Below are 12,716 nucleotides of genomic sequence, written 5' to 3'. Positions count from 1 at the left end.
GCTTCCCTTGTGGGCCGGTGTTGGTAGTGCTTGGTGGGTGATGGTGACAGAGGCTAGGCCCTGACCCCATAGTGTGTAATGGTGCAGTGGAAAATATGCTGTCAGTTAAAGGAGGAGCTGCCTGTCTCAGTGTGTGGCAGAGGGAGAGAGTGCGGTGACAGGAGCACTCTCCTGCAGAGAGGGCAGGTGTGTTAACCCCTCTCCCGTCTCTCTCTTTCTGTCTCTCTACTCGCTCCGCTCAGCCGTCCGCCACTCTCTCCTCCCGCACTCCGCCTTGACAAATGGCTCCTGACGGCTGATTTGTTGGTTGTCAAAAGTGGTCCTTGTGCCGCCGACGAGGGGGAGGTGGAGCGAGCTGGAAAACAAGCTGCATCTTCCAATTTTCCAGCTCCCGACACCGCTCCTCAGCCTCGCCTTGCCCACAGAAACACACAGGCAGGCAGCCCACGGCAAGCCAATCTCAGGACGTCACTTCTTAAATTGATATTCCGTTGGTCTGATATAGAATGCATCAAATGAATAGCTGTTGATGATTTATCTGCGTATTTTAATTCAACCTCATTCAACCTCACCCTCAGCTTTTCCTGTTTTTTTCCAAGTTCCTGTTGCACGAGAGATGTTTCAGTAACATCCTCTGCCAGTTTCAGGAAGATAGTGAAGAGTTTAACTCAGATTACTGTTATTATGAGTAATGACAAGGGAAGCAGGCAAGACAAGGGAAGCAGGCAAAAAAGGGAACCGAGGGAGAGAGAAAGACAGTAAGTTTGAAACCCCAGACATAAGTAGTGAGGGATAGGAGGATGGCGGGCTGACCAACTTTCCTTCCCACCAGATGCACCAGGATGTCCTGATGAGTTTATAGAGGAAGTCATCAGAGGAGGTCAGGGAATTTAGGAAAACTTGGCATAAATTCCCTCTCATGACGGTAGTTAGAACACTACAGTGCCTGCCCTGCATTATTAGGGAGTTTTTTCCTAGGGAGTTTTTCCTAGCCACCGTGCTTCTTTCACATGCATTGCTTGCTGTTTGGGGTTTTAGGCTGGGTTTCTGTACAGCACTTTGAGATATCAGCTGATGTACGAAGGGCTATATAAATACATTTGATTTGATTTGATTTATTAGCCCATTCGGAGCAGCCAGTAAGCGCTAACATCCGGTTTTCAGGGATACAGTATTTTCAACCTAACTTATGGAAGTGGGAACTCCTCTCAGGCTTCTTTCTATGCCTGCTACATTAGGTTAGCCCTGCATACACAGTTAATCTCACCAACACTCATCAAGGATTTTAGAAATCCTGTTTAACTTGTCCCTATTGCACAGAAAATGATTCCAGGGGCAGTTTAGTGCTAGTGCTCAATGTGCATTGTATTGCATGTATTATCATGTTACAGTAACATGACACACAAAACCTGCCCCTGGGCTATGTGGTGACAGTCAACAGCAGCAGTCATTGTAAAGAGAGCTTTAGGAACGCTTCTAAGCACAGGTGAAAGTGACTAATGTGTACTACACACTCTCCCCTTTGTCTTGCTGTCAGAGTTAAGTGTTAATGACTCAAAGGTCACGGTGGAATAGAGGGGGTAGGCGCTGGTTAATTTACCCATGGTCTTATCAGCCCTGCCGTCTCCTTATCTTCCCTCGTCTCACCTCCGACCTCTAACCCCTGGCCCCGACCCTGTTTATCCTCCATTTAATGCGAAAGCCCCGTCTGTCTAAACCCAGGAGGATGCTGACTGTCAGTATTATGGACTGTGTGTTTGTGTTTAGAATAGGCTGATTACACATATGGTATTGACTATTATGGGTATGGTATCGGTTTAGTTTAACACAATGTACTCAGGCTACATGCCTTTTGACCTCTTGTATTGTAACGTCCATTGACAAATCAAAACCCATATCACATTCAACATGTCACAATGTCTCTTCAGCCCATCATCATCTGTTGAACTCCATGATAATGACTTACTGATAATGACTTATCATGGTGATTGTTTATTGTAATGTGTGTTTAAACCCAGGCTGAGGTGTTCTTGTCTGTCTGTCTGTCTGTCTGTCTGTCTGTCTGTCTGTCTGTCTGTCTGTCTGTCTGTCTGTCTGTCTGTCTGTCTGTCTGTCTGTCTGTCTGTCTGCCTGTCTGTCTGCCTGCCTGCCTGCCTGCCTGCCTGCCTGCCTGTCTGTCTGTCTGTCTACAGTAGGACAGGCTGAGGTGATTCTGTCTGTCTGTCTGTCTGTCTGTCTGTCTGTCTGTCTGTCTGTCTGTCTGTCTGTCTGTCTGTCTGTCTGTCTGCCTGCCTGCCTGCCTGCCTGCCTGCCTGCCTGCCTGCCTGCCTGCCTGCCTGCCTGTCTGTCTGTCTGTCTACAGTAGGACAGGCTGAGGTGATTCTGTCTGTCTGTCTGTCTGTCTGTCTGTCTGTCTGTCTGTCTGTCTGTCTGTCTGTCTGTCTGTCTGTCTGTCTGTCTGTCTGTCTGTCTGTCTGTCTGTCTACAGTAGGACAGGCTGAATAGGAGCTGATTCCCGTTAACTCACACTTGTTCTTTTCTTCTTCTTTGTTTTTCCATGCTAGCTCTTCCTTTCTAACACATTGCAATAGAAAATAATTTTCCCTTTGAACCCGCGCCATAAAGAAGGCACATTGCTTTGTGCGTCAGCCATCAAAACAGCCGAGAAAAGAGCACTGCTGTTCCCTGGTGCGCCAAGGCTGCAGTTGTCTTGTCTCGCAGCCTTGCCTCCTTGGTAGAGGAAGGGGTTAAGCTTTTATCTTATAAATACCCCCAAAATCCCACGGTCAATGACACATTCAGATATGCCGAGTCTGGCATTAACATAAAAACGAGGGCTTCTTATACAGTGAAATTTCAATGAAGGGGAACACAAAATGCATTTAATGAAATTCAGATGCTAAGGCTCCAGCTCCCATGAATCTCATTAAATGGGCTTTGTGCTGTTTTTCCATCTTCTCTTTGTGGAGAAGGTCCTCCAGTGCCTCTAATAATGTCAGAGATTTCATCATATAGCTGATTTAAAGAAGACAATGTCTGCCTTGTTCAGTCATTCCTCTCAGCGCTGACGCCATTCTGCCTCTCCAAAAGACGGCCGGGCAGAGTTTCTCCATGCAGCTCATGATAATAATCAGGCCTGTGGTGGCTTTCCCTTTAGTTACTGAAGTTTGCAAAGTCCCCCTAACTCACTGTGTCTCTCTCTTCTCTCCCTTTCTCTCACTCTCTACCTCTGCACAGGATTTGGCTTCATAACTTTCGAGGGCGAAGACGTCGTAGAGAAAGTCTGTGAAATTCATTTTCATGAAATCAATAATAAAATGGTGAGTCCACTCTTTTCAATTCCAGGTTGGTGTTGAAGGATTAATGTTTGATTTCCTCTTTAATGGAGTGTTAATAGCAAAGAGTCAACAGTGTGTGTGGGGTGTAGGTGTATGTGCACGCCTGTGTATATGTGTGTGTGTTTGTGTGGTATGTGTGTGTGTGCATGCACGTGCCTGTGTCTGTGTGTGCACTCGATGGGTCTCTGGGATGGGGAGCTCAGTGGTGTGTACTGCCCAGAAACCGTGAAATTGTGTGTGTGAATTCCGCCTGTCAGGTTGAGGGACTGGTGAGAGGAACCTGTCCTTCTCTTCCAACCCCAGCCATACCCACACCAGACACACACAGGCCTTGACTGCAGCCAGCCAGGGCAGGCAGAGAGTGTTGCTGGGAAGTCATTGGCAGAGGAAGAGTTCATTAACCAGGGATTAGAGCCTTCCAGGAAGCCCAGTAATGATCTGACTCATCACTCCTCACTGCTGTTGTCTTCTGCTTCAAAGCACACAGTGGAAAGTGTATGGTCATTCCGTCAGTTCAGCTAATCAGATGACTCATGCTCAATATCACAGGACATACTGTAGCCATCTGTTTTATGTCACATGTTGATGTACAGCAGACAGTTGTGAGTCTCTGTAGTGTGTGTGCCCCTCCAGTCCCCCTGGGTGTACACTGTGTATAGCCTACTGACTGGGTTGGCCCTGTGGCCTGTGATAGGCTAGAGGGAATGCTCTCTTCCTGTCACTCAATGGGTTGGGACTCCTTCCTTTACTATGTGGTCTCCTTCAGGACCATAGGAGCTGACTGACAGGGGCGGTGTAGTAGAAACAGATCCACTAGGGACCGGCTCTCCCATGTATGACCTTACTGGCTCTCCCTAACTCAGGGGAAGGCAACTAGATTCAGCCGCGGGACGATTTTTGTTGGTGCGCATGGTCGGGGGGCCGGAACATAGTTATACTGAACAAAAATATAAACGTAACATGTAAAGTGTTGGTCCCATCTTTCATGAGCTGAAATAAAAGAGCCCAGAAATATTCCATATGCACAAAAAGCTTTTTTCTCAAAAATGTTGTGCACAAATGTGTTTACATCCCTGTTAGTGTGCATTTCTCCTTTGCCAAAACAAACCATCCACCTTAAAGGTGGGCATATCAAGAAGCTGATTAAACAGCATGATCATTACTCAGGGGTATCTAATGCAGGGGACAATAAAAGGCCAATCTAAAAAATGGTGCAGTTTTGTTACACACCACAATGCCACAGATGTCTCAAGTTTTAAGGAAGTGTGCAATTGGCATGCTGACTGCAGGAATGTCCACCAGGGCTGTTGCCAGAGAATTGTATGTTAATTTCTCTACCATAAGCCGCCTCCAACGTCATTTTAGAGAATTTGCCAGTACGTCCAACAGGCCTCACAACCACAGACCACGTGAACGACTTTGTGTTGGCGAGTGGTTTGCTGTTGTCAATGTTGTAAACAGAGTGCCCCATGATGGCGGTCGGGTTATGATATGGGCAGGCATAAGCTACGGACAACGAACACAATTTCATTTTATTGATAGCAATTTGAATGCACAGAAATACCATGACTAGATCATGAAGCCTATTGTGAGGCCCATTTTTTAAGACACTGTATCTGTGACCAACAGATCCATATCTGTATTCCCAGTCATGTGAAATCCATAGATTAAGGCCTAATTCATTTATTTAAATTGAATGATTTCCTCATATGAACTGTAACAACTAAGCCCTAAAATAGATTGTTTTGAAAATAGCAATAATTTCATATCTTCAGTACATTTAGACACAATCACATATCCATTTGTTTTTATTTGTGGGAATACTTGTGCACAGATTTATTAAGTGAAACACATTTTTTGCTGAATTCCTGGTGATTTTAGTATTTTTTGACAAAATATTCAACAACAAAAATTTATAAATAATAAGAATTGGCTAAAAACTTTGGGGGGCCTAAAAGAATCTCCCGCAGGCCGGTGTTGGCCCCTGGGCCACCTGTTGCCATCCCCTCCCCTCCACTCCCCTAACTCATCCCCCTGCATCGCTCTGTGTGTGTGACAGTCCCTGCTGATCAAAGCCTTACACAGCTCCCATAGGAATCACATAAGGAGAGAGGGAGGATATGAGAGGAAAGGGGAAAGCATTGGAGGAGAGGAGAAGAGATGGGGAGATGAGAGGTGGAGTAGAGAATGGAGGAAGAGAGCAGGAAAGTAGAGGAGAGGAGAGGAAAGGAAAGGAGAAGAGTAAAGGAGAGAAGGAGAGGATTAAAGGAGAGCTGAGAGACGGGAGGAGAGGAGAAACAGGCCTGGTTATCTGGTTATCTGAGCTGGAGATGAGATATTGTAGTCATTCTGATCCCTCTCCCCTCTCTATCCTCCTCTTTTGCTCCCTCTCTCTCTCTCTCTCTCTCTCTCCGTCACAGACAAGCTGCTCCTTGAGCCCAGGGACAGAGAATGTCTGCCTGCAAGTTCTATGAGACCAAGACAATGTTATCGATTTTTATATGATATTGCATCAAATGGTTTCATCGTTCAGGGAGCACCAAGCCAGGGCTGCTATTTCGTTTTCCCTGCAGTGGATGGGAGCATTGTTTGTGCCATCCATCGACTGGCTGGATTGAATTGGACTAGCAGGGAATTGCATGCGTCGTTATCATCAGATGAGTAACTTCAGAGAAAATGAGGAGAATAAAAAGCTACTTCAAATACTCCAGGTTATTTGTCTTGTTGAAAATAGCAGAAGTTGATGTGCTGCTCTCTCTCTCTGTGCTGTAATGAGATGGTTGAGGAGCGTCTCTAAGACAACAGAGAAGAGGGTTTGGGGAGTTCAGCTAGCTTCTTCCTGTTTTTCTTTCCTCTATTAGAATCCACTTGTGGAGCTTCAGATCAAAGCTGTATCTGAAGCATCATCTGCTAACAGCCTGTGCTGTGTGTATTTGACTTGCTAATTCCACTCATCGTCATTATTATCATTGTTATTATTAAGTGAAATCCTGTGGCAGGCAGGGCCCTGTATTCACACACTTCAGTATCTCTGTGTGTTTTGATTCTTCTCATCTCAGCCTCCTGCCATCTGTTGCTTTTTATTGACATTTTTATACCTTTATTTATCCAGGCAAGTCAATCAAGAACAAATTCTTATTTACAATGACGGCCTGGCAATTCCACAGTTGCATGATGAACCCTTCCTTTAATAGGGGATATAGTCAACTCAATGCCAGGCGACCATCTGCGAGGGAATGCAGCAGAAATAAAAACACAGGCCAGAGGTCCAGAGGGGTGGACGTTAGGGGAGGGCCAGCTAGTATGGGCCAGCTAGTAAGGGCCAGCTAGTATGGGCCAGCTGGTATGGGCCAGCTAGTATGGGCCAGCTAGTATGGGCCAGCTAGTATGGGCCAGACTGTTGAGGTGAGGACGGAGCGTGTGTCGCCCTTGCGATAATTCCTCTCGCCGCCCAACGCCTCCTGCTTTTGATTTCCACTCTGGGCATACGCAGCCCCCCATAAAACATTCAGAAGACTTTGGCCCCTCAGAGCTCCGACAGAGTGAAGGATGGAGGGAAAACAGGTAAGATTTTAAAAAAGGCTCAGGTTTGACCTCAGTATTTCAAGAGGATTTCTTTCAGGATTTAATATCCGAGTTCCCCCAATTAAGTAATTTCTGAAATGGACCTAATACATTCCCTCAATACCCGAGATCTCAGATAATTCATAGATATCCACTGGACATGACTCCCTGTAATGTTAAGATTTATAATAATAGCTCCTGGCGCTATCCCTTTGGTATACCCTTCCAAGTAGGCCTGCCATTCTGCTACAGACAGACAGCACAGACAGACAGCACAGACAGAAAGACAGGCAGACATACCATTCTTTGCTTGGGAGCTCATCATGTTAGGGGTCCGGTGACAGTTAGGGTCAGTGCACATTGAGACCTGTTCTGACCATGGTGTGTGTGAGTGAATCCTGGAGGACTTACTTAATCACGCAGGGTTCATGTGTGGAGCAGCACTGCACCCGGGATGGTGTATGTATAGATGGGTTGACTTAGTGGAAGAATGTGGGTGTCCCTCTGACCCAGTGAAACTACCCCCTCCTCTCCTACTACTCTCCTCCTCCTCTCCTCTCCTCTCCTCTCCTCTCCTCTCCTCTCCTCTCCTCTCCTCTCCTCTCCTCTCCTCTCCTCTCCTCTCCTCTCCGCTCTGCCCACCAGGGGGCTCCTGGCCTCTGGTGAGCCCCTTCCTGTCTCTCTGGGAAGTCCCATGTCAGGGTGACATGCTGAATCTCCTGCCTGGCTGCACTCATCTACCCAGGCCTTGATCTGCTGGTTGGAGAAGTACTGGGTCTGAGTATCCCCCTTTCTCTTTCTCTCTCTGTCTTTTTCTCTCTTCCTCTCTCTCTCTTTATCGCTCTCTCTCTTTATCTCTCTCTCTCTCTCGCTCCCTCTTCCATTCACAGCCTTTTCAGATCTGATTACTGTGAAGCCCCCAGGGCAGGAGCGAATCAGGAGCGAGAGAGTTATTGAGAATATCTCTCTCTCTCTCTCTCTCTCTCTCTCTCTCTCTCTCTCTCTCTCTCTCTCTCTCAATGGCCTCCTGATCACCAACTCCCTCGCCCTCATCTACGAGGCGGCCAGGAGACGGAGGCTGAATGACAATAAGGTCTCACCTCATCTCTTTAGATATCTGTTCAGGTGGCCTTGTATATCACCACGTGGTGGTGTGTGCTATAGACTAACACCTGTTCTATGCATTACGTTTATTTATGCTGTCAATTGGTAGAGGGGGTGCTGATTGGGTAGCTTATCACATAACCATTTGTCATTCAACCACACTTCCTCATGGAGAGGGTTCCTGGTTGGTGAGGAACATCTCAGTGTAGTAGAATCATAGTAGAACCATTGAGGGATGGTACGCCTCGTAGTGAAACCATAGTCTTGTAGTGGAAACGTAGTCGTAGTGGAAACGTAGTCTTGTAGTGGAAACGTAGTCTTGTAGTGGAACCACGGTCTTGTAGTGGAACCGTAGTCTTGTAGTGGAACCACAGTCTTGTAGTGGAACCGTAGTCTTGTAGTGGAACCACGGTCTTGTAATGGAACCGTAGTCTTGTAGTGGAACCACGGTCTTGTAATGGAACCGTAGTCTTGTAGTGGAACCACGGTCTTGTAGTGGAACCGTAGTCTTGTAGTGGAACCACGGTCTTGTAGTGGAAACGTAGTCTTGTAGTGGAAACGTAGTCTTGTAGTGGAACCGTAGTCTTGTAGTGGAACCACGGTCTTGTAGTGGAAACGTAGTCTTGTAGTGGAACCACGGTCTTGCAGTGGAACCGTAGTCTTGTAGTGGAACCACAGTCTTGTAGTGGAACCGTAGTCTTGTAGTGGAACCACGGTCTTGTAATGGAACCGTAGTCTTGTAGTGGAACCACAGTCTTGTAGTGGAACCGTAGTCTTGTAGTGGAACCACGGTCTTGTAGTGGAAACGTAGTCTTGTAGTGGAAACGTAGTCTTGTAGTGGAACCACGGTCTTGTAGTGGAAACGTAGTCTTGTAGTGGAACCACGGTCTTGTAGTGGAACCGTAGTCTTGTAGTGGAACCACGGTCTTGTAGTGGAAACGTAGTCTTGTAGTGGAACCACGGTCTTGTAGTGGAAACGTAGTCGTAGTGGAAACGTAGTCGTAGTGGAAACGTAGTCTTGTAGTGGAAACATAGTCTTGTAGTGGAAACGTAGTCTTGTAGTGGAACCACGGTCTTGTAGTGGAACCGTAGTCTTGTAGTGGAACCACAGTCTTGTAGTGGAACCGTAGTCTTGTAGTGGAACCACGGTCTTGTAGTGGAACCGTAGTCTTGTAGTGGAACCACGGTCTTGTAGTGGAACCGTAGTCTTGTAGTGGAACCACGGTCTTGTAGTGGAAACGTAGTCTTGTAGTGGAACCACGGTCTTGTAGTGGAACCGTAGTCTTGTAGTGGAACCACGGTCTTGTAGTGGAACCACGGTCTTGTAGTGGAACCGTAGTTTTCTAGTGGAACCACGGTCTTGTAGTGGAACCGTAGTCTTGTAGTGGAACCACGGTCTTGTAGTGGAACCACAGTCTTGTAGTGGAACCAAGAAGCTGCAGTGTGGCACCATGTGGAGGGAACTGTGAGAAACTGACAGCACTTCAGCACTAGTGTGACATTTATCATGAGGCAGAGATTGTCATTCATTTGTGCAAACTTGTGTGCTGGGCCTAATGGGCTGCTGTTGGCCATGCTGATGAGCCCTGATGGATGACTGGTATGATGGCCAGAGACGATGAGGGAGGGAGTGATACACTGTCTGTCAGTCAGTCAGCAGAGCACACACACACACACACACCATGTTACAGCAGCACTACACGCCACGCTGCAGTGCCTCTCTGACAGATGGGACCTCTCAGACACACTCAGCTTTAAGGAAACACTGATTTTGGGGCTCACTGGGACCCACTGTATTATTCCTCTTTAATTGCTATACACATCTGAATATATCACACAGTTTATTGTTTAAACTGCCTTAATATTGCTGGACCCCAGGAAGAGCAGCTAATTGGGATCCATAATAAATACAAATACAGTGTTTATTTTGTTTTGCATTAATCAATTATGTTCTCAATTTCTGAAATGCCACCGTGCAGTGCTTGACAACTACAAGCCTGAAAACCTTGTCTCTTTTGGACACCTCTTCCTGAGTGTCCTGTGTTTTGTTGGAGATGCTTTGAGTTAGTCAGAAGGTGATGTGTCCACATTGTCCAAGTAGGGAGATAGCTTTGGCACACTGGGGCAGGAAGAGAAACTGTGGCGCAATGTGAATATGGTAGAGTTTGGGTTTGGAAGCAGACTGCCATTGGATTTGTAGCTAGATGTTTAATCTCAGCAGGTTGTAACAGAGTTAACTATCCTCTAATCAAAATATTCACTAAATGAAAAGACCAGAAGGTACATTTCAGGAGGGAGAAAGCTGCCGCTCCAACTCTGAGTCAGGGCTGACCTTGTCAAAGTGACACAACAGAAGTAATGTTTTGAAGTAAAGCTGTTCTAGTGGGAGTTGCTTTAGCACAGAGAGAACTACAGGCAGGGAAGTGGCAGAGGCAGAGAGAGAGAGAGATTAGAGTGAGTAAGAGAGACGTCTGTATAATCTAACTCAGGGGAGAGGAAACAGACCAGAGGCCTCACATTTCAGGATTTCTATTTGGTTTCTGGCGCTCACTTCCCCACTGTAAAATAGATGTTCTCCGACGCGGAGACATATAGCTCCTGACAGATGTTTTTCTGCATGTGTGCGTGCATGTTTGTGTGTGTGATGGGGGAAATATAGATTTCTGTGTCATAGGCAAAGTTGCTGTACATGTATCAATAATGACCACAGTCCCAAGTCTCTCATGTCATTTAATTCAAGTTGCAGGGTGTGCTGCTCTCCTGGTAAACCTGGGCCTTTCTCATACCTTTCAGCTTACCTTCCCCCCTGTGATTGCCAGTAGTATCACTGATTGGAGGGAGGCTAGGAATATGAGGGAACAGTAGGATGGTTCTGATGTTATAGTTAATGGCAGGTTGCCCCTCTCTTTGACAAGAGTCATTTAGTCATCCCTCCAATCGAAGCAATGATTTCTGCTCCCTCCGCCACCCCGACCGCCTTCCTATATGAATGCATAATGAACACCTATCAAGTAGTGGCTCAGATCTGTAGATGGGAGTAGTGTGCTGTTAAAATGGGCCCATATTTTAGTGAACTGCTTCAAGGTAATGTTCTTAAATGTGTCATTTATGATATTCCTCAATAGAAATGATCACTGCCTCAGGGATGAATTTTCAGTTAGTGGTCATTTTCTTAGTCAGGTCCCCTGACATGGCCAACCAATTACTGTAGTGAGCAGGCAGGCAGGCAGGCAGGCAGGCAGGCAGGCAGGCAGGCAGGCAGGCAGGCAGGCAGGCAGACAAGGAGGCAAGGAGGCAGGCAGACAAGAAGCACTGCTTCCAGCCCACACTGAATGGAGAAGGGAGGGAAGGCTGTAAATTACAGGCATGCCTCCATATAATGTATGACAACAGGGTGTTACTTGAGGATCTGAATGTTGAAAGATATTATGTACAGTACCGGTCAAAAGTTTGGACACAGCCAGGGTTTTTCTTTAACTTTACTATTTCTACATTGTAGAATAATAGTGAAGACATCAAAACTATGAAATAGTCAAACCCTCCCCTAACCCAGACGACGTTGGGCCAATTGTGCGCCGCCCCATGGGTCTCCCGGTCGCGCCCGGCTGCCACAGAGCCTGGACTCGAACCAGGATCTCTAGTAGCACAGCTAGCACTGCACACTCTTGGCATTCTAGGCTCCTGAGTGGCGCAACGGTCTAAGGCACTGCATGTCAACCAGCTTCATGAGGTAGTCACCTGGAATGCATTTCAACCAGCTTCATGAGGTAGTCACCTGGAATGCATTTCAACCAGCTTCATGAGGTAGTCACCTGGAATGCATTTCAACCAGCTTCATGAGGTAGTCACCTGGAATGCATTTCAACCAGCTTCATGAGGTAGTCACCTGGAATGCATTTCAACCAGCTTCATGAGGTAGTCACCTGGAATGCATTTCAACCAGCTTCATGAGGTAGTCACCTGGAATGCATTTCAACCAGCTTCATGAGGTAGTCACCTGGAATGCATTTCAAGTAACAGGTGTGCCTTGTTAACCTCTTGGGGCTAGGTGGGACGCTAGCGTGCCACCTGTGGTGCACTCCATCAACAGCAGGTGCATTTCAAGAGCGGCAAATTTGAATCCAAATAAATGTCAAAATTCAAATTTTTCAAAAATACAACTATGTTACACCATTTGAAAGATAAACATCTCCTTAATCTAACCACGTTTTACGATTTCAAAAAGGTTTTACGGCGAAAGCATAAATTTAGAGTATGTTAGGACAGTACATTTACAAGAGTTGTGTGTAATGTTTTGTCAAGTCAAAGACAGGGTCACCAAAACCATAAAACCAGCTAAAATGATACACTAACCTTTTACAATCTCCATCAGATGACACTCCTAGGACATTATGTTAGACAATGCATGCATTTTTAGTTCTATCAAGTTCATATTTATATACAAAAACAGCGTTTTACTATGGCATTGATGTTGAGGAAATCGTTTCCCTCCAATAACCGGCAGTCAAGTCAGCGTCAGAAATTAAATAATTAAAATTAGAAAACATTGGTAAAATATTATATTGTCATTTAAAGAATTATAGATTTACATCTTTTGAACGCAATCAACTTGCCAGATTTAAAAATAACCTTACTGGGAAATCACACTTTGCAATAATCTGAGCACTGTGCCCAGAAAAATACGCGTTGCGATACAGACTAGACGTCATG

General features: G+C 46.1%; 1 protein-coding gene across 14 annotated transcripts in view; it reads left to right on the top strand.

Moving 5' to 3' along the window:
• msi2h (RNA-binding protein Musashi homolog 2) overlaps nucleotides 1–12,716 on the top strand; it is a 360,285-nt gene that overhangs the window by 250,528 nt on the left and 97,041 nt on the right. For all 14 annotated transcript variants that reach the window (XM_014137427.3, XM_014137419.3, XM_014137431.3 and 11 more), the window contains 1 exon segment: nucleotides 3,238–3,320. In XM_014137427.3, coding sequence (XP_013992902.1) covers nucleotides 3,238–3,320 — 83 coding nt within the window.

Source organism: Salmo salar, chromosome 13 (assembly GCF_965601325.2).
Source record: "Salmo salar chromosome 13, fSalSal1, whole genome shotgun sequence".
Classification (NCBI taxonomy): Eukaryota; Metazoa; Chordata; class Actinopteri; order Salmoniformes; family Salmonidae; genus Salmo; species Salmo salar.
The sequence above is the reverse complement of the archived record's forward strand: the minus strand, read 5'-3'. Positions and strand labels throughout refer to the sequence as shown.